The sequence below is a fragment of the Leptodactylus fuscus genome, chromosome 3 (assembly GCF_031893055.1).
Source record: "Leptodactylus fuscus isolate aLepFus1 chromosome 3, aLepFus1.hap2, whole genome shotgun sequence".
NCBI lineage: Eukaryota > Metazoa > Chordata > Amphibia > Anura > Leptodactylidae > Leptodactylus > Leptodactylus fuscus.
In genome coordinates this window covers 25,977,992-26,002,539 of record NC_134267.1, presented here as the reverse complement: position 1 = coordinate 26,002,539, position 24,548 = coordinate 25,977,992, and the positions used below count along the sequence as shown (strand labels likewise).

At 45.9% G+C, this 24,548-nt stretch overlaps 1 protein-coding gene across 2 annotated transcripts in view; it reads right to left on the bottom strand.

Moving 5' to 3' along the window:
* Positions 1 to 49: 49 nt before the first annotated feature.
* Positions 50 to 24,548, bottom strand: part of TTBK1 (tau tubulin kinase 1) — a 45,235-nt gene continuing 20,736 nt past the window's right edge. Inside the window, exons 2-15 of one of the 2 annotated variants that reach the window (XM_075267285.1) lie at positions 24,262 to 24,420; positions 23,182 to 23,329; positions 22,808 to 22,881; positions 22,167 to 22,307; positions 19,224 to 19,328; positions 17,133 to 17,198; positions 16,733 to 16,825; positions 16,522 to 16,647; positions 15,762 to 15,916; positions 15,390 to 15,609; positions 15,103 to 15,275; positions 14,118 to 14,658; positions 2,515 to 4,004; positions 50 to 1,531 (exon numbers count right to left, since the gene is read on the bottom strand). In XM_075267285.1, the coding sequence (XP_075123386.1) occupies positions 1,108 to 1,531; positions 2,515 to 4,004; positions 14,118 to 14,658; positions 15,103 to 15,275; positions 15,390 to 15,609; positions 15,762 to 15,916; positions 16,522 to 16,647; positions 16,733 to 16,825; positions 17,133 to 17,198; positions 19,224 to 19,328; positions 22,167 to 22,307; positions 22,808 to 22,881; positions 23,182 to 23,329; positions 24,262 to 24,369 (3,864 nt within the window). In that variant the 5' untranslated portion in view covers positions 24,370 to 24,420 and the 3' untranslated portion in view covers positions 50 to 1,107. Of the gene's footprint in view, positions 1,532 to 2,514; positions 4,005 to 14,117; positions 14,659 to 15,102; positions 15,276 to 15,389; positions 15,610 to 15,761; positions 15,917 to 16,521; positions 16,648 to 16,732; positions 16,826 to 17,132; positions 17,199 to 18,997; positions 19,048 to 19,223; positions 19,329 to 22,166; positions 22,308 to 22,807; positions 22,882 to 23,181; positions 23,330 to 24,261; positions 24,421 to 24,548 lie in introns of those variants that run through there. The other variant, XM_075267287.1, reaches the window with a different exon arrangement.

Genomic DNA, 24,548 nt, shown 5'->3' with positions numbered 1-24,548 from the left:
ACACATCCAACTTATTCACAATGATGGAACCTGCATCTAAAATAAGAAGTTCAGCCATTTTATAGCAGGCTTTATTTCATGATATAATGGGATGTCATAATGTAATAAGAAGCGTTATGTACTGCCGCTCTTCCCCAGAGTCTATAAAGCTTGTGGGGAGAACAGACCTTCGGTCCTCCATGTGTCTGCCACCATTCCCGTGACATGCGTGTGGGTTCAGACTGGCATACATGGGGACTGTTACAATCTGGTTGCGGTGTGTAAACAGTTTTGGACAAGTCCTCTGATCCAGTGTGACCTTCACTCAGTCCAAGATCTTCTTTTTTCAAGAACTGGGGAACGTACAAACCTACAACCTGGACTCATCGTCACTTTGTGCTGCACTGTGGTATATTGAGGTGCCCCAAATAAAAAAAAGAACAGCAAGTGCATGTGGTGGACACAGCTATGTGTAATGGTGTCACCTAGGAGTGCCCTGTCTGTGCTCAGCCCTTGTACTCAACATTATTATTATTATTCCGCACCTTCGTCACGAATCCTAGCAAACGTCTCATAGGCTGAGGGCTCATAGGCAGAGACAATTTATTAGTGAGCCCTGTGTCTTGGACAAAAATTCTGAGATATCCCTGGGTCAAGGGGTCAAATCCCTGGAAGGCTCTCTGTTGTACGTATGCATAGCATTAACACATACTATATACATATACAGTATATGATTAGTGTATGCTGGCGGCTGTAGTTATACAGTGCTAACAGTCTACTGACGGACCTAGGAGAGCGAGAAGCAGAGACGTGGCTGCTCCGACCTTGTGTTCATCATCACTCTCGTGTTGGTTGCTCCTGTAGCCTCGGTCAGCAGTTCCACACAGTGAATATGGGCTGGTCATTTGTAGTCCTTCAGAATATTGTTGTAGTTTGGAAATTCTCAGTCTTCGCGAGAGATGTGGGATGTGAAAATAAAATGATTCCTATGTGATCAGCAGAGCTCTGCTTCCATTGGACAGTCCTCATCTAGAACTGCAAATATTGCGTAGCACAGGTTGAATGAAGAGCAATGTTCCCCTAACTGAGCTGGAGTGAGGCTAGTATGGGCCCTGCACCGAGGGGACATTATCTGCCATTGCTTCTCCCATCACTTGTTCCCTGCTTTGCTTTGGTTGCCAGATTCGGCACTTGCACCTTCAGTCTTTGTCCCTTTCTTGCAACAGCAGGAGTTGCCGGGCACTCGCCAGGAACCTGGGCTCGTGGCTGAAATTTGGGAGTGGGTTGTGCACGGGAAGTTGTAGTAACTGGTCTTCTCTGCCGGGATGGAGATGGACTTTCTGTTCTGGAGAGAGATTGACTTCGTGGAGATGCACTGAGTGTTCGCACTTGGACCACTGGACTCTTCGGTGGTCCACGACTGACCCTTCGTACATTGGTCCTAGAAGGGATTGGACTGGAAAGAGGGGGAAGCCTCATATGTAGGGATTTAGGCTTTTGGTCAGGGGAAAGCCCAGTAGTGCCAGCAATAGCTGCCCGTGGAGGTTGGTACCTATATAGGTCAAAAGAAATGGAGGTGAAAAGTAGGCCAGGAATAGCAACAACATAGACAATATGGAAATATTTTTCTATTTGCATAGCTAGGTTGGAGATGGTCACTGGATATGATACCAGCTATGAGTAGAGGACTAAGGTGAAGACGAACAATCATTGGGTACAGTACCCATGATGGGTGAAGTTTAGAGTTAAATACCATTACAAATGAGAGTTTATCTTTGGTACAGGACAGGCTGGAGATGAACAGCCATTGGCTATGAGGTCTACTATGGGAGCACAACTAAGGCTGGAGATCAACATTAACTGGATATGGTCCTATCGTAAGTGTAGGAGGAAAGCTTGGGATAAACAGTAATTGGGTTTTATACCTAGAATGGGAACAGAACTGAAGCTCGAGAAGAACCGTAATTGAGTATGATACCAATCATGGGAGCAGGACTAGGGATTGAGAAGAATCATCATTGGATATGATACCAATCATGAGAGCAGGACTAGGGATTGAGAAGAACCATCATTGAGTATGATACCAATCATGGGAGCAGGACTAGGGATTGAGAAGAACCATCATTGAGTATGATGCCAATCATGGGAGCAGGACTAGGGATTGAGAAGAACCATCATTGAGTATGATGCCAATCATGGGAGCAGGACTAGGGATTGAGAAGAGCCATCATTGAGTATGATGCCAATCATGGGAGCAGAACAGGACTAGGGCTGCAGATGAATCATTAAGTATGTTACCTATCACAGGAGCACAACAAATGTTGGAGATGAACCATCATTGGATATGATGCCTATATTAAGTACAAAACTATGGCTGGAGATAAACACTCATTGGGTATGGTCATTGGATATGGCACCTATAATGAGAACAGGACTAAGGTTGTTACTTACCATAGGAGCAGGATGAAACCTACAGGTCTGAGGGACCATCAGAGGGAAATCTACAATCTAATAGGTCTTACTTAATAATCTTACCTTAGGGTCGTGGTGGATTCTTTCAGTTTGCTGACACTCGGGCAAGGTGGACCCATTAGCCGCAGATCCTTTACTGGTGTGATAGGACGTGGGATTCTGCTTTTCGTATACTCTTCCTTTCTCATGCACAGTGGTTTCTCTTTGCCAGCTTTTCTAGGGACAGTGTCATCCAGCTCATGTGTGTCTTCTTCAGAACCTGTTGTAGACAATGTCTCAGATGTTCTTCTCCGATCTTCACTAGATGAAGCAGAAGATGAACCTGCTGAGGCCAGACGCTGTAGTCGGATCTGCCTTTTCTCCATTACCAGGCGAGCTAGATCCAGTTGCTTTGTTCTCTTTTGGAACCTCTCTTTGGCCGAGCTGGACATAGACCTATCTGAACCTGTGTCCTCTTCTGACAAGAATACAGGGATGCGACTTCTAAAGCGTACCCCAGCAGCCTTGGTCAGAGCTTTGCTGGTGCCGGTTTCATTAAGGCGATCGGTGGAAAGCACAATCTTTTCCTGCTCGGTGTCTTCATTCATACTGTCTTTCTCCAGCTGCTCTTCAGATTTGCTTACTCCATTAGCTGCATGTGGATCCGGCTGATAATCTTCTGCCACTTCCACATGACTTGCTGATGGTACATAGAGGTCAATGTCAACCATTTCCACTGCCGAGGTAATAGCGCCCTTCTGTCTCTGCACATCACCCTCCTCGGTTTCTTCAATAATTGCCTCATCAAACTGTCCCGGGACTGGATGCTCCTCCAATCTCATCAGCTGCCCAGTGGAAGACATAACATTTAAGTGTGTCTTTTCAGCAATGTGAACAAATGTGCGTTCGACTTTGGTAAAGGGGGAGGAGGCGGTAGCAGTGGCAGCAGCGATGCAAGGTGGTTTTGGTTCTGATTTAAGTATGGAAGATAAAGTACCTGGTTCAGACACATCCAACTGACTGCCCGTAGGTTGGGGCTTCTCTCCTTGAGGCGTCAATGCAGCTAGCGTCCCCAGGTCAAGGTCTGGCATGAGTTCATGAGTAACTGGCGACTTCTTCATGTCTCCAGGAGAAAACAGCACTAAGGTCTTTGAGCCTTCCTCTAGTTCTAGGTCATTCTCCGCGGTGGAGGCTCTTCCTCGGGAATCCTTCTGGTCATCTGCCAGTAATGTAGAAGGAGCCCCTTCCTGACTCCTCTCTGTACTCTTCTGACTTACATCACTGCTGGATCCACTGTGAAGATCTATGTCCTCCCCCAAAAACTCAGCCTCTTCTTCCTCTGTCTCCTCCTCTGTTTCTTCCTCACGTGGACATCTGCCATTGATGATGATGTGAGGTTCTGGGGCATGCATGGCTGGCAGGACCACACTGGAAAAGTCCACCTTCTTCATCCTGTGCGGGACACGTAGCAATTCTTTGCTATCTGAGATGTCTTTCTTAAAATCTTGGTAAGACAAACTTAAAGGCACCACCTTGGGCATTCCATTAATTTCAAAGTGCTTTAGGTTGAGGACCTGTGTAAGGAAATACAGAAATACCAGACATTACAGGAACATGGCGTATTCTGTATGTATGTAGTGGGTGTGTATATATTTTATGTATGTAGTGGGTGTGCATAAGTATATACAGTACTTCTGTACCTACCAGTGCTGATGTATGATGTTCAGTTTATACAAGCATCCAAGGAAATATTTTGGGGATAATGCAGGTATTTACAATCCAGTGGCCCAATCCTTATATTACCATTGGGGGAAAGACCCATAAATGGTTGTCCATCTAAAAATGATCTCGGACGTACAGTCAGCTTAAGAGTCCAGAATATCCGTAACATAATATGTTACACCCTGCAGTTAATACTATCACACAAACACACAATAAAAAGCAATAACGTGGCTTGTACCACGAAATAGTATCAATAAGTACCAAGGATTGTCCATTAAAGGGATAACTCAGCATATCACCCCGCCCTGCAGATAGATAGGTAACTGTCACCAGAACCAGCATATCACCCCAGCCCTGCAGATAGATAGGTTACTGTCATCAGAACCAGAATATCACCCAGCCCTGCAGATAGATAGGTTACTGTCACCAGAACCAGCATATCACCCCAGCCCTGCAGATAGATAGGTTACTGTCACCAGAACCAGCATATCACCCCAGCCCTGCAGATAGATAGGTTACTGTCACCAGACCCAGCATATCACCCCAGCCCTGCAGATAGATAGGTTACTGTCACCAGAACCAGCATATCACCCCAGCCCTGCAGATAGATAGGTTAGTGTCACTAGTACCAGCATATCACCCCAGCCCTGCAGATAGATAGGTTAGTGTCACCAGAACCAGCATATCCCCCCAGCCCTGCAGATAGATAGGTTACTGTCACCAGAACCAGCATATCACCCCAGCCCTGCAGATAGATAGGTTACTGTCACCAGAACCAGCATATCACCCCAGCCCTGCAGATAGATAGGTTACTGTCACCAGAACCAGCATATCACCCCAGCCCTGCAGATAGATAGGTTACTGTCACCAGAACCAGCATATCACCCCAGCCCTGCAGATAGATAGGTTAGTGTCACCAGAACCAGCATATCCCCCCAGCCCTGCAGATAGATAGGTTACTGTCACCAGAACCAGCATATCTCCCCAGCCCTGCAGATAGATAGGTTATCATCATCAGAACCAGCATATCACCCAGCCCTGCAGATAGATAGGTTAGTGTCACCTGAATAATGTTTTCTCCTTGTAAATTAGCTCTTTGGAGCAAGAAGGGCATTGCTACTGTTCTAATGAGGTCAGCCTCCCAATACTTTGTGCTGCCCTCTGCCCCCTCAACCCTTCCATGTATGAATGAGTTCCATATGAATGGTTCCTGTATGAAAGATCAATGTATGAATTAGTTTTGGATGAGTGAATGGGAATCATTGAGTCCACGGCAAATGTTCCATGGATGAATAAACTGTATGGGGTGTATGAATAAGCACTATATGACAACTTACATTGAGAGGGGTATAGCCATGTGATATGGAAGGGTGATCACTTGATATTAGGGCGTGATCATTTGATACAGGAGATTGATCACATGTTATAGCGGTGTGGCATGGAAGGTTGATCATTTGATACAGGAGTGTGATCATGTGATATTGAGGTGTGATATATGTTTTATAGTAGGGTGGCCATGTGGTACAGAAGGTTGGTCACTTGGGGTTAGGATGCGTCCCCTGGTACAAGGGAGTGATAACACATGTCATGTAACGTGTGAGGCTTCTTATCATGTAAGGTCACACTACACGCGGTATCTTTACACTCTTTATTATTGCATACAATACATTTCCCTTTGTTTGCGTCTATGTAAAATTGCCGAGAAGCCACGTCACTTTCGCCGACTGATCATCTCAGCGATTCCTTTGGATATTGTAAAAATTTTTTCTAAATAATTTACAAAAAGAAAACAAAAAACAAAAACAATTTTACTACAAGTCCCCATCACATGATGCTGCGAGCTGAGCCACAGAGGTGAACGCGGTGTCACCTGCGCCATAAGAGGCGAGCCAATCAGAATCCACCTCCTCCTCTCAGCTGTCGCACATCATGTGACTCAGCCAATCAGAAGGCTGCATGCACCATACTTTCGTACATAGTCGCGTGGCTCAATGTTCCTTTCAGGCACGTTCCTCGGGGGACTCTAGCTCACAGTTTACCCTCAAGTGCACAAGTTCCCTTCCCATAAGACCTTATATGGTATAGAAGTTATCAGGTCGGCAGAGGCGGCGGACATGATACCAAACATGTCACCTCTCTGCTCACGTAGAGGTCGCCCCGCAGACCTTGTAACTTTCAGCAGCAGCAGCATCAGTGTAAATTCAAGGTCAGAGAGGGGAGTTCTGGGTACTAGACGACAGATCCCCTCCTCAAATGAGGTCTGCATTTGTACTCATATAACACTGCACAGGCAGCACAGGAATCCCCCCCCTCCCCATATAATGTCCAGGTAACACCACAGCGGAGGCCTTCTCCAGGACCACATCTCCAACCACTACCTATAGGAACATACACAGCATATAGTCATAAGAAGCACCGGCCTCTACTACACCCCACTCTATATCATACAACTGGGTGGAGTCACAGAGAGTAAAAACTATACAGAGGTTTAAAGGGCGTAACTGTGGGAATTATAAGGAGTAATAGGTGGGACTATAGGGAGAGTAATAGGTAGGAGTATGGGGAACAGTAATAGGTAGATGTATGGGGGGAGTAATAGGTGGGAGTATGGGGGAGTAATAGGTAGGAGTATATGGGGAGTAATAGGTGGGACTATAGGGAGAGTAATAGGTAGGAGTATGGGGTATGGGGAAAAGTAATAGGTAGATGTATGGGGGGAGTAATAGGTGTGAGTATGGGGGGAGTAATAGGTGGGAGTATGGGGGAGTAATAGGTAGATGTATGGGGGGAGTAATAGGTAGGAGTATGGGGAAAAGTAATAGGTAGATGTATGGGGGGAGTAATAGGTGGGAGTATGGGGGAGTAATAGGTAGATGTATGGGGGGAGTAATAGGTGTGAGTATGGGGGGAGTAATAGGTAGGAGTATGGGGGAGTAATAGGTAGATGTATGGGGGGAGTAATAGGTGGGAGTATGGGGGGAGTAATAGGTAGGAGTATATGGGGAGTAATAGGTGGGACTATAGGGAGAGTAATAGGTAGGAGTATGGGGAAAAGTAATAGGTAGATGTATGGGGGGAGTAATAGGTGTGAGTATGGGGGGAGTAATAGGTGGGAGTATGGGGGAGTAATAGGTAGATGTATGGGGGGAGTAATAGGTAGGAGTATGGGGAGGAGTAATAGGTGGGACTATAAGGGGAGTAATAGGTAGGAGTATGGGGGGAGTAATAGGTGGGACTATGGGGGAGTAATAGGTAGGAGTATGGGGGGAGTAATAGGTAGGAATATGGGGGAGTAATAGGTGGCAGTATGGGGGAGTAATAGGTAGGAGTATGGGGGAGTGATAGGTAGATGTATGGGGGGAGTAATAGGTAGGAGTATGGGGAAAAGTAATAGGTGTGAGTATGGGGGGAGTAATAGGTGGGAGTATGGGGGAGTAATAGGTAGATGTATGGGGGAGTAATAGGTGGGAGTATGGGGGGAGTAATAGGTAGGAGTATGGGGAGGAGTAATAGGTAGGACTATATGGGGATTAATAGGTGGGACTATAAGGGGAGTAATAGGTAGGAGTATGGGGGGAGTAATAGGTGGGACTATGGGGGAGTAATAGGTAGGAGTATGGGGGGAGTAATAGGTAGGAGTATGGGGGGAGTAATAGGTAGGAATATGGGGAGTAATAGGTGGGACTATAGGGAGAGTAATAGGTAGGAGTATGGGGAAAAGTAATAGGTAGATGTATGGGGGGAGTAATAGGTGTGAGTATGGGGGGAGTAATAGGTGGGAGTATGGGGGAGTAATAGGTAGATGTATGGGGGGAGTAATAGGTAGGAGTATGGGGAGGAGTAATAGGTAGGACTATATGGGGAGTAATAGGTGGGACTATAAGGGGAGTAATAGGTAGGAGTATGGGGGGAGTAATAGGTGGGACTATGGGGGAGTAATAGGTAGGAGTATGGGGGGAGTAATAGGTAGGAATATGGGGGAGTAATAGGTGGCAGTATGGGGGAGTAATAGGTAGGAGTATGGGGGAGTGATAGGTAGATGTATGGGGGGAGTAATAGGTAGGAGTATGGGGAAAAGTAATAGGTGTGAGTATGGGGGGAGTAATAGGTGGAAGTATGGGGGAGTAATAGGTAGATGTATGGGGGAGTAATAGGTGGGAGTATGGGGGGAGTAATAGGTAGGAGTATGGGGAGGAGTAATAGGTAGGACTATATGGGGAGTAATAGGTGGGACTATAAGGGGAGTAATAGGTAGGAGTATGGGGGGAGTAATAGGTGGGACTATGGGGGAGTAATAGGTAGGAGTATGGGGGGAGTAATAGGTAGGAGTATGGGGGGAGTAATAGGTAGGAATATGGGGGAGTAATAGGTGGCAGTATGGGGGAGTAATAGGTAGGAGTATGGGGAAAAGTAATAGGTAGATGTATGGGGGGAGTAATAGGTGTGAGTATGGGGGGAGTAATAGGTGGGAGTATGGGGGAGTAATAGGTAGATGTATGGGGGAGTAATAGGTGGGAGTATGGGGGGAGTAATAGGTAGGAGTATGGGGAGGAGTAATAGGTAGGACTATATGGGGAGTAATAGGTGGGACTATAAGGGGAGTAATAGGTAGGAGTATGGGGGGAGTAATAGGTGGGACTATGGGGGAGTAATAGGTAGGAGTATGGGGGGAGTAATAGGTAGGAATATGGGGGAGTAATAGGTGGTAGTATGGGGGAGTAATAGGTAGGAGTATGGGGGAGTGATAGGTAGGAGTATGGGGGAGTGATAGGTAGGAGTATGGGGGAGTGATAGGTAGATGTATGGGGGGAGTAATAGGTGTGAGTATGGGGGGAGTAATAGGTGTGAGTATGGGGGGAGTAATAGGTGGGAGTATGGGGGAGTAATAGGTAGGAGTATGGGGGAGTAATAGGTAGATGTATGGGGGGAGTAATAGGTGGGAGTATGGGGGGAGTAATAGGTAGGAGTATGGGGAGGAGTAATAGGTAGGACTATATGGGGAGTAATAGGTGGGACTATAAGGGGAGTAATAGGTAGGAGTATGGGGGAGTGATAGGTAGGAGTATGGGGAAAAGTAATAGGTAGATGTATGGGGGGAGTAATAGGTGTGAGTATGGGGGGAGTAATAGGTGGGAGTATGGGGGAGTAATAGGTACATATATGGGGGGAGTAATAGGTGTGAGTATGGGGGGAGTAATAGGTGGGAGTATGGGGGAGTAATAGGTAGATGTATGGGGGGAGTAATAGGTGTGAGTATGGGGGGAGTAATAGGTGGGAGTATGGGGGAGTAATAGGTAGATGTATGGGGGGAGTAATAGGTGGGAGTAATAGGTGGGAGTATGGGGGAGTAATAGGTAGATGTATGGGGGGAGTAATAGGTGGGAGTATGGGGGGAGTAATAGGTAGGAGTATGGGGAGGATTAATAGGTGGGAGTATGGGGGAGTAATAGGTAGGAGTATGGAGGGGGGAGAGTAACAGATGGGAATATGAGGGGAGTAATAGGTGGGAATATGAGGGGAGAAATAGGTAAGAGTATGGGAAGGAGGAATACGTGGAACAATAGTAATAGGTGGAACTATAGGGGGAGTTTTAATGAGCAATAGTTAAAGTGAAATTATAATTAGAAACAGGAGGGGTCATAGGGTGGAGTTACATGGAATAATAGGGGCTACAGGGGAGAGACACATAGTATAATAGAAGTTAAAGGATAGAGTTACAAGGAATAATAGGAGATACGGGTAGAGTTATATAGAATAATACAAGGGGTTAAGGGTGGAGTACCATGTAATAACAGGGGTTAGAGGGTACAGTTTTGTTGTAATAGGATTTAAATGGTTGGTTTAAATAAAATAACAGGAGTTACAAGGTAGAGTTACATATAACAACAGGGGCTGGAGATACACGGAATAACAGGGGCATTACTAGGAGTTCTAGGGAATAGTATCAGTAGTAGGGATTATAGGGAGCAGTAACAGGAGCTCTACGGAGCAGGTGTAGGCATTATAGGGAGTAGTAGTGGGAGTTATAGGGAGTGGTAGTAGAAGGTCTAGAAAGTAGTAGTAAGAAATTCTAGAGGCTAGTAGTAGGGGTTATAGGGAGTAGTAGTAGGAGTTATAGGGAGTAGTAGTAGGAGTTATAGGGTGGTATAGAAGGAGCGCTCATCTATAAGGCTGATGTACCGGACCCTATGGATCCACCCATAACACTGACATCACGTCCTGCATCGAGTGTGGTAATGCTCAGTCATTCTATATGCTGCGATATGTTCATTTTTCCAGCACACCTCTGATAGAGCCCTTTGTGTAAGGGGCTTATAATGCATTGCGGGGGGCACAGTTAGGCACAGCAGGGTAGTATGGGGGGCGGGCAGGTGGCGCAGGCGTGCAAAGTGAGGCATGCAGTTCCCTGTGCCCAGTTACATCTTCCTTCTGCAGTGCAAATGGTCTCCCAGAGACCAATAACTGAAAGAAGACTGTGCATCAAGTTCCACATATGCCGTCATAGTTCGAGTCTATTACAATGTCCAAGGTGGAAGCAGCAACATTTCATGAGTCTCAAGTGACAGCGCAGCAAGCAGCTGCTGGAGGGCCAAGATGGAGCAGTGGAGGCGGTAACAGGGAGAGTCTGGCTACAGGAAAGTCTTTTGGCGTGAGGCCTGTGATTGAGTGCGGAGACATTGTCTGGTGAGAATGGCAGAAGACGCTGGTGTCTCCAAAGTTAGCGCCACCTTTGTACAGCTCCAGTGCTGGTTTAAAACGGAAGATAAGACTCCATCTTGGGCAGACACTTTACCGAAACAGCGTGGCGGAGCCAGGATAATCCACCAAAGAGAAGATGAGAAGTTCTTAATTCTCCGAAAGAGAAGGAAGCAGAACATCTCCAGACACGGCAGATAGACGAGGTGGGAAGCTCAATGATGGGCACAGCCTTCCATGATTGTATTGCATTATATCAAGGCTCATTGTTATCCCTCCTCTGGCCCCGCGTGCCTCCCATGGACAGCCCTGCACAGCTATGTTTTGTGAGTGAAGCGTGCCCACACCTGTTGAAGCTGAGAGCGGGAGATACGGAGCACAGAGGGCACCAGTCTGTGGTTACCGGCAGGCAGCGGTGGGTGCCGACGGTGAGGCAGACGTACGGGACTGCTCTCTGCAGAGCGGCTGCGCTGGATGAAGGTGCCTGTAGGATGTGGGTAATGCTCTGTCTCCAGTGTAGAGGATGAGAAGACGGAAGATGCCAGTCTACGAAGGGGACTGTACCTCGGCAGGGGGTGCTGGGAGAGCCTGTCCTCCTCCAGCTGAAAAACATCAAGAAGAGCGGAGGGAAAGGAGTCAGGCAATGATGAGACTTTCTTCCTGCTTCTAGCTACGTGTTGCATTAGTGCATGCTGTGGGCATCTTCGGGGAGCACCCTGTATCTTGGGCCTGCACCACCTGCCCCTCCCCAGTTAGCTTCCCTTAGCTGGGAGCGGGTGACATCTGAGGAGCTGCTTGTGCTGTAGTCAATTGTACAGTCAGAATAAACCAGTTTACAGATTATTGGATCACATGAGGCAGGAATGACATGAGCATGGACTCGAGCTGCACGCTGAGGTCAGTGTTACTCCTCCTTGTAGGAAATGGCTTACGTGATCTCCTTCACAATACATCATCTCCCTTAGGGCCCGTCCATACAGAATGGAAGCTGGCTACCCACCTCCAGTTAACTGCTCGCGTGCTGCAAATGTGTAACAGGTGACAAGTCCTCCTGACCACACGGAGCAGTGTAACTGAGGAAGAAGGTCCCAGTTATTCTGTGTGGATGAGCCAGTGCAAAACATTAGACATTGTGTTACAGTCAGACAGGTGCCGTGATCCGTCATAATACACATCGCTAAGCACACACACTTCTATAGGTAGCAGAAGATAATTGGCAGGGGAGAGGACTACGAAACTACGTGTAAGAAGGACAGAGATGTCAGTCGTACGGATACCTTTACAGAAGGTCTGATGACTGTTCAACACCAGGGACTGTGCGGGGAAAGCTGTATTCAGTCTTATCTACCTTATTATTCACCAAGAATGGAAAGAACACCCAGAGACAAAACAGAAGGAACAGGACTCCTTAGGAAATATTTAGAGCTGAAGGTTCCTTATGTTCTTGGACCCATTTCTAGTGAAGAACGGTGAATTATATCTAGAGAACACCAGTGTGAATGGAGCCTGACACTAAAGAATAATACATCATGTGAAAAATGTCTACCGTATAACCCACCACACAATGTCCAAAGTACAATGTAATCAGCAACAAGTCACAAGTACAATGTAACCGACAACACAATGTCACAACTACAGTGTAATGGCCAATGTCAAGAATACAGTGTAACACAATGTTAACACTACAATATAATCTATCATACAGTTTAACTACACTATATCACAAAGTTACAACCACAATGTAACCCACAATACAAAGTAACAATCACAATGTAACCAACCACACAATTTTACTACTACAATACAGCTCTTCAATAATATTGCAATTACGCAATAGTCCATCACACAATGTAACAGCTACAACGCAATCATTAAGTCTCAATTACAATATAAAACCTCACATAATGTTATCGTCATAATGGAATCACCGATGTCACAACTAAAGACTATAACCCTTCACACAGGTTAATACAATATCAATGCTGCAACGCCTCAGCAAACTCATGTTAAAACTGCAATAAATCCATTCAATGTCACAACTACAACACAACCTGTTCAACATTATAATGTGATCACAACTACAATATATCATACAATATGACAACTGTAGTATAATCCATCACACATCTCATTAACAATCTAACCCATTGCACACTGTCATAACTACAATGTAACCATGACATATTTCAACTAAATTATAACCGTTCCTACAATGTTACTATTTCTATAAAGCAAATGAGACAACTACAACACAGCGCTTCCAACAATGTTACAAGTACAATGGAATCTATCGTAAATGTAACAACTACAAACAAGCCATTCACCAAATATCACCCATCACCAAGTGTTACCGTTATCAAATACACCTTCTTACAGTATCACAACTCCAATATATACTGTACAATGTCAGCACTACAATGTAACCAACCATGTACCAACTACAACTCCAATGTAGTCACAATCTCATCTCCGCTACAATAATTATCCACAACACATAACAATTGACACGATAATACAACTACAATGTCATTATCACGTCTCAGCTACAATATAACACATCACCCAACATAACAACCCCAATGCCATTCATCATACAATATCTCGATTACAATATAACCCCTCACACAATGTGACAACTACAACAAAACCCATCCTACAACTTCTCAGTTACAATACAACCCATCACACAATGAGTCAAGTACGATATAGCCTGCCAAACGTTTCAATTATAGTACAACCCACCATATAATGTCACAACTACAATATTATTCATCACATAAGGTCACAACTACAGTATAACTCACCACACAATATAGCAAGTACAATATAAACCAAGATACACACGTTCTCAGTGCTACAATACATATCCCTGAACTATATCCAGATAAGCTCACACTCTCCTACCGATTCCTCTGTTTTATGTCGGTCCACACAGTCCTGCTGTTACTCCATGTAGCCAGACTTCCCTAATATAATACCTACAACTGCTTTACCTACATCCGCCTTCGATTTCTTGTAACACCTAGCTGCTTATACTACGTCTTATACCTCTCTTCTACCCCAGGGCTTACAATGTTCTGTCTCTGAATCCGCAGTCTCCATGTGAGTAATGCTCAGGGAAGGATGACCAGATCTTTCTGCTTGTGATGACACCTCACCATCAGTTTACATACCGTACGCGTCTTGTTAGTATTGTTGTCACCTGCCCACCCTGTATAAAGTTTTTCATGTCTTGTAGCAGTGTCTTGCAGATGGTGTCTAGCTCTTACCTGTCTCTGAGGTCCAGTGGGATCAGACTCCCTCCTCCGTTGTCGTGTTGCTGATGTAGAATGGGAGTGAGATGGACTGGCCGGTGGGGCTTCTGCCCTGTTCTCCGAGCCCTCGTTTCGGGAGGATGTTTCTTCCTCAGCTACAGTCTGCATGGTCCGGGGCCTTACTTCGTGCACTTTTGGCCTGACCACTGCATCAGCCCCCCCAGACTTCCGTCTCTCCTCCCCATCATCCAAGGGTCGAAGTTCCTCGGGCTCCTCATCCGTTGTGCCTGAGGTTGTTGGCTCTGCCCCAGGGTGGAAGTCTTTCAGTTCAGTCTCTTTATCAATGATAACCCATTCCTTGCTGTCAAAGTCCTCCTCCTCTGCAAGTGGTACAGAGCGGAAGGCATTGCTCAGTGCTTCGTGCTCCACAGACGCTGAAACTTCCATACGGCCACTGGCTTGTCGGTCAACTTGACCCGTGTCAATGGACAACATCTGAGCTGGCTGTGAAGAGCATACTTGGCGTGATGGAGATGCAGGCAGGTCCATGCGGGATCTGGGGGAGAGAAGATATAAAGAGCTAAACATAGGAAATCCACAAGACTGGCCAACACAACGGGATAAACAAGAGGCTCCCGACTGGTTCTGATTCATGAGCTTTACTGAAATTACAGGGTGCGTCGCTTTAAGACTATTCCATGAATACTGTAGTATGTCTTACAATGGAAGTCGACCTACTGTCATACTACTAGACAGACATGTATGTGACAAGACTAGATGGGTGCAGAGCATTAAGAGTGCGTTATGTATGGTTGACGTATAGGTGGAGCAGGCCTGTGACTGCCATGATGTATCTGTGCGGATACCTGCAGCATTGTTTATGAAAACCATTGTTTATGACTGTCTCCAAAATATGGAACAAGAAGTAAATCAGACATTGTAAGCTCTTTATGTGTAGAAGTGTCTGCATCCTCTCCCGCAACTTCTCCTAGGCTCTCACCTCCTCTCCGGGATATCAGCTCTCTCAGCTGTGGACAGTCGATCTGATTCAGGGCTGTTGACGCGCCTGTAACGTAGAGAGCGGGCCTGTGTGGTGGGGGACTCTGGAGGAGCCCGGACAGGAGAACTAGGACAACCATGTCGACTGTGTTCATCTTCCATTAGGCATTGCGTCTGCAGAGAGGTAATGCCCACAGCATTATAATATGATCCTCCCGGTTTCTCGTCATTGTTACCACCACGTGCTCCTCTCAGAAACACCCATTACACCGCATGGCGACCACATACCTTACTAATACTAATCCTTAGTTTGTTGCGATTTACATCCGTTTCCTCCCAGACTTCTGTGTCATTAAAACCAACATTGGGGACCTGCCCGGTGATGTCTGCTGGCCGTCCAGGAAGGACAGGTGGTGCGTTCTCCTGGTCACTGAGGTGTTCTCCCTGTAGGACGTCTTCAGTGTTCTCACGGAGTAGGTCCCCTGGCACAGGCGTCACATTAACTACCCTAAAAGTTACAGGGAATGAAGTGTTAATATATATCACAGGTGTATGGTCGCTGGATGTTCTGTGTGACCCCTGAAAAGTAAGGACACCCTTACAATCAGGCCAGGCTGTACTCATACCACGCATCCAACCAGACCATAGCATAGCCCTTACCCAAACATGGCAGCCGTTTGTCGGGTATTTTGCTGTGGTGGTGTAGACGTGCTGGTGGACAGTAAAATATCCGTCCCTCCTTTTTCCCAGTCAAAGGCCTCATTCTCGGTTATTCCACGTTCCTTCATACTGTTTTCAAACACGGACATGATCATCTGGAAAAAGGAGAGGACACTGTGGCAGGCCGGACACTGTCAGATGGTGGGCAGCTCAGTATAAGGGCTATGGAATCTATATATGTACATGACGCCAGATGCGCAACCTCTAAACATGTCCCCACAGTCTGGCAATGGGAGACAGGTCACAGATGTTATATAACAGTGTCACTATTTCCGACACATCTAACATTGGTAGCTACTCCTGCTTCTAGACTGTTCTACAGGGTGTGTTAGCTTGTGACCATGAGTTCAATATCTTCAGGATCTGCATGTACTCTGCTTTACAGTGCACTGCCTCACCATGGTGCACAGACTTGTTTCATATCCATCCCACCTACACAGCAGGACAGCTAAAGAGGGTAACTTTAGGCACCACGCACGCGACTGTATTTATTATCCATGTGCTATTCATTATTACATATCTGTAAGAACAGAAAGCAGACTGACCATCCATTTCTATGGCCCCATAACATGACCACATTCCTTACAGATCTGTGCGGGGGTCGTGTGATCAAACCACAAAATATGGAGCAGGTCTTATTCCTGTCTATTTTGCAGCTCAATCTTGTCTATACAAATGATAGAGGGAGGGCGGGTGTTACCTGGTAGTCCGGCTTAGTAAAGTAGTCCAGACTAGAGATGTGCTCCAGGAAGAGGTGGAACTCAGAAGGCATGTGCTTCAGCAGCATCCGGTGGTCGTACTTCTCCTTGATCATCCCAACCTGCTCCTGTAGAGAGAAGACATGAATGAGGTCAATGCCCAGAACCTGAGTGTAACCTGCAGGTGACATCACGTACGTCCCGGGATCTTACCTTATCCTTGATCTTCCTCCATGGCAGCTGACCCACTGCAAACTCCACCAGCATATAGAATAATGACCACAAATCGTCGTGTCGCCCCATCTCCTGCGAGAATACAGAGGTGATGGTAAAATTGTAAGGTCCATATGCCTAAAATATCGTGTGGATTTACATGCTGCAGACTGATCGTGTAAAAGGGGTAACATATCTAATTTAAAGGGGTTATTCACTTTGTGATATTGATGGCCACAGGGGATCCAGGACGGCGTGGATCCCAGTAATGTTGATGTATACACTGTATAATGTGAGTATACTGCGACACTGTCCCATAGACTACAATGGGACATTAATGGATTATAGAGTGATGAGAAGCTGTAACCCTGCGACGCTAAGACAGAGCTGTCTCACTTACCCTGTTCTTGTGCGCATTGACAGACGCGTAGCGGACCGTGCCTCGGAAGCCGGCCACATTTCGAGGCTGTGGATGGAGGAGAAACAAAAGTGATGGGTTCAGGTTGGTGAAGGTGGACGGCAGCCATAACCCCGTGGTCAGCTCACAGAATAACCCTTAACTGTCCATTCTTCTACGCCGCTCACATGATGGATGGATGTATGAGGTCAGTGCTGCCTCCTGATCAAATCATCTCAGACATGTGAAGATCATGAAAGCTTCAACCAGGACGCTGTTATTGTTCCTCTACATCACACTGCAGCCATCTTTTTTCACATAGCAATGATCAAAATCTCCCATTTTGCGTCCACAACTCCTATGAAGACTGATGTATTTCCAGGATCACAGATTACACACAATCCCGAAGTCGTCTGATCCTGCAGTCGCGTTTCGCTCTTTTCCATCTATCTCCTCTTCTACTACCTTAGGGCTCGTTCACACGGGGCAAGAGGGGGTAGATTCTGACGCCGAGTCTGCCCCCTCACCATAGAGGTCTATGTAGACGGTATGTTCCGACTCACGGAAAAAAGAAGCGAGCTGTCCTTTTTTCAGGCGGATTCCGCGGCTGATTCTGCCCCAGTGTTCGACTCGCGACAGCACCCTCCGGACTAGGCCCCTTCATTTGGGCCTACTCCGGAGCAGGAAGCTGCGACTGTCGGAAGCCGCAACAGTCACGGCAGGCGCATTTTGGTCCAATTCTGACGTGGCTTCCCACATCAAAATTAGGACCAAAATACGCGGAACTAGCCTTAAGAGTTTTCAAGAGGAGTCGGCAGATGGAGAGTAACGTATGACAGCAGGATCAGACTATTCAGACTGTGTCGGTCACCGTGGAGACACATAAGGGTGCATAGGAGCTGTGGACACAAAACGAAGCCGACTTTTCATGACTATTGCATGTATATTATAAGTCGATTTTTCTAGAAGTTACATTGGAGCACCAAAGGGTTAACCCTTTCAATGTTTTCTTTTTCACCAGGATATTAATATTGTGCAGTTTCCACATGGCTGATGTACATGTCATAGTCAACAGTGACGACTAAGGGCCCCTTCACACGGCGTAAGCGCGCCGCTCATTTAGACCCGTACACGCGAGCGCTTCAAAACACATCCAATTCACTTCAATGGGAGCGCGCGTGAAGCTGGCTTTACGTGCGCTCTCATTGAAGTGAAAGGGGTGTGTTTTGAAGCGCTCGCGTGTACGGGTTGAAATGAGCGGCGCGCGTACGCCGTGTGAAGGGGCCCTAAGATGTGATATGTTCCATACTAATGGCAGACTACAATGTTCAGCACACACTTCAAGTTTGGTAATGATGAATCTTATGTACAGACCCTGTTATGGACATGGTGGATATAACAGTAACCTTCATCCAGTGTAATGATACGAATAACCAGACAGTACCCCATATCGCCCCCATCGCCCCTTTGTACTCCAATCACGTGATCCTGTTCCCCTCAATTGTATTAAATAAAGAACACAATGGATGGAAAATCATAAAAAAATCAGCAAACGAATGAAAAATGAGCAATATGGAAAGTAAAAGAAAAGAGCAGCCAGTCTATCATAGGGGCAGCGGATGGTAATAGATACAAATCCCATGGGCAGTCACCCAGCTTTTCCAAACTCCTGAGCAACAATGGCAAGCACAACTGCATATCCAGGAGAGCTGTGATGGCGGCCGCCCCTCCAGGACTTTTATCTACCGGGATCTCCTCAATTTGGTGGAAACGTTCCACATTAATATCTCTCGGATCCCACCAGTCAATCCAGACACAAATGTAAAATATCTGAAACCGGAAGGAGAGGATGGATGATGGACACTCACACTGCGCATCCCAGTCGCCAAAACTAAACTGCAGCACAACAGCTCGCAAAATAAACTGAAAAACAGAAAGAATAAAATAATGGAAACAAAACAATTCATCAACGGAAAATGAACAATAAAACTGCCCCGTCCCTGCTGCCCCGGAGGGGAAGAAAAATCACACGGCATGACACATGGCGGCTGTCCACTGACCCTGTTCACACCCGCAGCAGTCAGGGTCACTCACCGGCCGGACCTCTCCATTGGTGTTGGTGTATTGCCGTGCCAAACCAAAGTCCAACATGTAGCACTTCCTGTACGTGGAGGGAAGTCGTCCCATGGCAAAATTAGACTGCGAAGCAAACAGGTTATAGTTAGGTTCTGCAGACGAGAGCTCAGGCCTAAACAAACCTTTAGGCCACCAATATACCGACGGAGGCCATAACGGTGTTAATTTGCTTATTCCTATCCTTCTAACCCCTGTAACTGAGGGACAAGGGAAGGACTAAAGGGATGGAGAGCAGGAATAAGGGATGGCGTCTGATATAGACTTACCATACGTGTGCCTACCTCATATAACATCACCCCTTCCTCCCCAGCAGACATCGCCACACACCAATTATCCAACAGATTCACTATATAGAGCTTAGTATTGGTCCTCAGCTCTTAATACTTACATTTTTATTCGTTCCCATTATCCCCACTTTATAACATGCAGTCCCTCGCCATGCAGTCGCCTTTGGCCGTATGTTTTGGTGCCGCTGAAATTTTTCCAGAAAAGTAATTCTCGAACATAATTATTACACATTTTTATTTTCTTTTATTTCTTTCTTTTATTTTCTTTGTAATGGAACAGCACAAAAACAAAGGAACCCCCCTCCCCCTTCCAGATGACAGCTCCATTAATGGGCAGGTCACGAATCCTGGCACCCTCTACTTAATATTTGGTTGCCGACCCTTTGGAGAAAATCCCTGAAATCAATCTTTTCGTATAACCATCCACAAGCTTCTTCCACCTCTAAACTGGAATTTTTGCCCCCTCTTCTTTTGTATATGGCTCCAGGTCTCTCATATTTGGGGGGCACCTTCTCTTCTCCTCCAGTAAGTGTAAGATCTTTCCCCAGGTGTACAATAGGATTTAGATCTGGACTCATTGCTGCCACGATCGGACTCTCCAGCTTTCTTTCCATCCATTTCTGAAGTATTTTTGGGTTCATTGTCCAGTGGATGACCCATGACCTAGGACACAAATCTAGCTTTCTGACACTGGGCCCTACATTGAGACCCCAAATCCTTTGGTAATCTTTAGATTTCATGATGTCTTGCACATAGTCAAGGCCCCCAGTTCCAGGGGCAGCAAAGGAAACCCAAAACATCTTTGTCCCACCCCATATGTGACTGTTGGTCCTATGTTCTTTACTTTGTAGGCCTCATTCTGTTTTCAGTAACCAATAGAATGATTTGCTTTACCAAATAACTCTGTCGTGGTCTCCTCTGTCCACAAGAGGTTTTTCCAAAAGGATTTTGGCTTACTCCCATACATTTTGACTTTTTTTCTGTCTCTGTGTTCGTAGTGGGATCCTCCTGGGTCTCCTGACAGATAGTTGGCACTGACACTGATGCCCCCTGAGCCTGCAGGACAGCTTGGGTGTCTCTGGCACTTGGTTGGAGCTGCTTATCCACCATCCAGACTATCCTGTGTTCATCAATTTTCTCTTCCATCCACGCCCAGGGAGATTAGCTACAGAGACATAGGGTGTAAACTTCTCGATTATGTTGTACACAACGCGGACACAGAAACATCCAGATCTCTGGAGAAGGACTTGTAACCTTGAGATTGCTGATTTCCTCCAAACTTTTGGTTCTGAAGTCCTTAGACTCTTCTTCTCCTTGTTCTGTTCTCAATGCTTAGTGTGGCACACACAGACACACAATGCAAAGATTTAGTCAACTTCTTCTTGTTTCAGGTGTGATTCTTATATTGCCCACACCTGTTACTTGCCACAGTGGAGTGTGAATGAGCATCACAGGCTGGAAACAAAGTTATCTACCTACAATTTTGAAAAGGTGCCAACCATGTTGTCCGGCCCATTTTTGGATTTTTGATTGAAATTATGTCCAATCTGCCTTTTTTTCTCAGTTTTGTTTGTGTTGTTCCAATACACACAAAAGGAAATAAACCTGAGTATAACAAAACATGTATTGTAATAATTTTCAGGGAGAAATTTTTCATTTTCAGGAAAAATTTCAGGGGTGCCAACGCTTAAGGTCATTACTTCATTAATTTATATATACATACATATGCACACAGATATACATATTGCATATGAAATATTACATATGATAGAATGGCCGGCCACCATCACCAGTGAGAGAAACTGTTGAGACGTGGAAGGAACCGCAGCAACTCAGCCACAAAGTGAAGGCAGACTACATAAAGTTACAGAATGGAGGCATCACAGAGTGCTGAGGAACATGGTACAAAAAAAGGGGAAATGTGTTGTGTGCACTGACCAGTCATACTTCTCTACTTGGTATCTGATGGAACAGAACGTTACCTGCCTGACTACATTGTGCCATCTGTACAGTTTGGTGGAGTTGTTGGGGTTGTTCATCAGACCAAGACATTATTCACAACTGTTGTTTCCATCTTACTGGAAACAGTTTGGTGGAAACCCTTTTCTGTTCGAGCATGACTGTGCCCCAGTGCAAAAGATCCAAGACATGGTTGGGGGAGTCTGGTGTGGAAGAACTTGATTGACTGCACAGAGCCCTGACCTCACCCCCATCCAACACCCAAGGGATGAACTAGAACGGAGATGGTGATCCAGCTCCTCTCAAGGTCCAACATCAGGGTCTGATCTCACAAATACTTCCAAAATCATGCAGAAAGTCTTCCCAGAAGAGTGGAAGAAAGGGAGGAGCAACTCCATAATAATGACTATGGATGTATAGGAGGAAGGTAGAAAAGCTCCTAAAGGTGGAATGCGGAGGAGGCCAATACTTTTCTCCATATACTCTACACATCGTCCCTCCACCAGATACCTCCACACATCAACCCTCTACCAGATACCTCCACACATCAACCCTCTACCAGATACCTCCACACATCGTCCCTCTACCAGATACCTCCACACATCGTCCCTCTACCAGATACCTCCCCACATCAACCCTCTAGAAGATAACTCACAGGTTTGATGTCTCGGTGCAGGAATCCCACAGAGTGAATGGAATCTATAGACTCCAATATCTGTTTTCCCAGTCGCAGCGTGGTGCTCATGGTGAAGGTGCCGCGGGGTTGACTCCTGCGCAAATCTGCCAAATTCCGGCCCTGTTACCGAATCAAGATCATGTAGATGTTAGTGAGAATGATGCATGAAACCACACCATGGGATTTTCAAAATAATACCCTAATAATGTTGTAGTATGGTGCATATAGATGCTTTATTGTACAGTGTCATGTGCCAAGTATAGATGGACTACAGAACCCACAATATGGCTTTGCTACCATATTATATACTCTTAAATCTATATATTCACAAACCCTCTGCTACCACCTGCCATATCTGATGCTCTAATAGTAAGTCTATCCTCACTAGTTATTCCCCAAACCTTCTGCTACCACCTGCTGTACCTGGTGCTTTGCTTGGCCTCGTATGCATCTTTTCGGCATGGAGAGAGTAAAGTTCTCAGTTGTCGAAGCTGCCATCTGCTATACTTGGTGCAGAACTACATCTATCCTCTCTCCTCCATACACTCCCAAACCACCTGCATTACCTGCTGCTACATTAACTCTATCCTCTCCACTCGGGACCGTTACAGATGCCTTACCTGAAGCTGCATGACGACATAGTTGAATTTCTCATTTCTTCCGCAGCCAATAAATCTGCACACGTGATCCTTTCCTACAGAGATACAAACAGAAACAGCTCAGGAGGAAGATATATGAAATATAACTGGCATGTTGTCTCTATGGGATTTCCTCAAATCCCGACCTGTTGGAGGTACATGAGGCCTAGAGCTTTGAAACATTGATCTATGGAGATATGGTGGAAGTCCTGCGTTCAGGAATAGGTATAAACCTATAGAGTTAATTCACCACCACACCCACCACTGTATCTGGAGCCCTGCCTGGCCACAGTGACCAATGGCCACATAGTCCTCATCACCACTAGATAAGATTGTTTCTGGTTTCTTGCCATCACCTTGAAGCTTCTTTAAGACGGCCACCTCCATTTTCAGAACTTGCTTAGGTTGCTGTGCTGATTCCACCTTCAAAGCAACATTCTCCCGAGTCAGCAAATCCATGGCCTCATAAATCTCTCCAAACCCTCCCCCGCCAATCTTCTTTAGCTGAAAGAAATACAGAACAATCAGACAACATGAGAGATGACTGTTCTTGCTTTTACGACACACCAAACATATGACTATGTTGCCTACATGAAATGCCAAACTTTGTCCTCTACATGATGTCTTTACCAACACCAGATATTCTCTTCATGACGTCTTCACCAAACAGCAAGCATTGTACTTAGCCATGACGTCTTCACCAACATACCAAATACCAGACATTCTCTCCATGACGCCTTCACAGGCACACCAATTCACCAGACAATCTGTCTAAGACGTCTTCACCAACACACCAAACATTCTCTCCATGATATCTTTACCAACATACCAAACACTAGACATTCTCTCCATGATATCATCACCAACACACCAAACTCCAGACATTTTCTTCATGACGTCTTCACCAACACACCAAACACCATCAATTCTCTCCATAATGTCTACACCAACACACCAAACATTCTCTCCATGACATCTTCACCAACACACCAAACTCCAGACATTATCTCCATGATATCTTCACCAACACACCAAACTACACCAACATACCAAACATTATCTCTATGACATCTTCACCAACACACCAAACACCAGCCATTCTCTCCATGATGTCTTCTCCAACACACCAAACACCAGACATTCTCTCTATGACGTCTTCACCAACACACCAAATGTTCTCTCCATGACGTCTTCACCAAAATACCAAACACCTTACATTCTCTCCATAATGTCTACACCAACACTCCAAACATTCTCTTCATGATGTGTACACCAACACACCAGACATATCTCCATGATGTCCCTACCAACACACCAGACAGCCTCATCATCTTCTCCACCAGTTTCCATACAGACATAACCGGGCTTCTTCCTCACCATGGCACCATACATACTGAGGATTAGAAATTAGGACAATGTTCTTGCGAACTCCTCACCACTTTCCATCGGTCTTTCACCACATAGCTGACCGGTAGGATGTCTGCTTGTTCTGCTCCACCACTCATGTTTCCGTCGTCCCTGATAACAGCCGCTAAACACTGCATGGGCCACCCAGACAGGATTCGCCCTGCCCCAGACCTAATAGAGACATTGACCTGTGGGAAAAGACACCAGGATAAGGAAGTGAAGCCATGTCACTGTAATACTGTATAAATGATAAGGGGCTGTGCTGTCCACAATGGGGTCTGCCATATTACACAGTCAATTACAGTAGGATGAAACT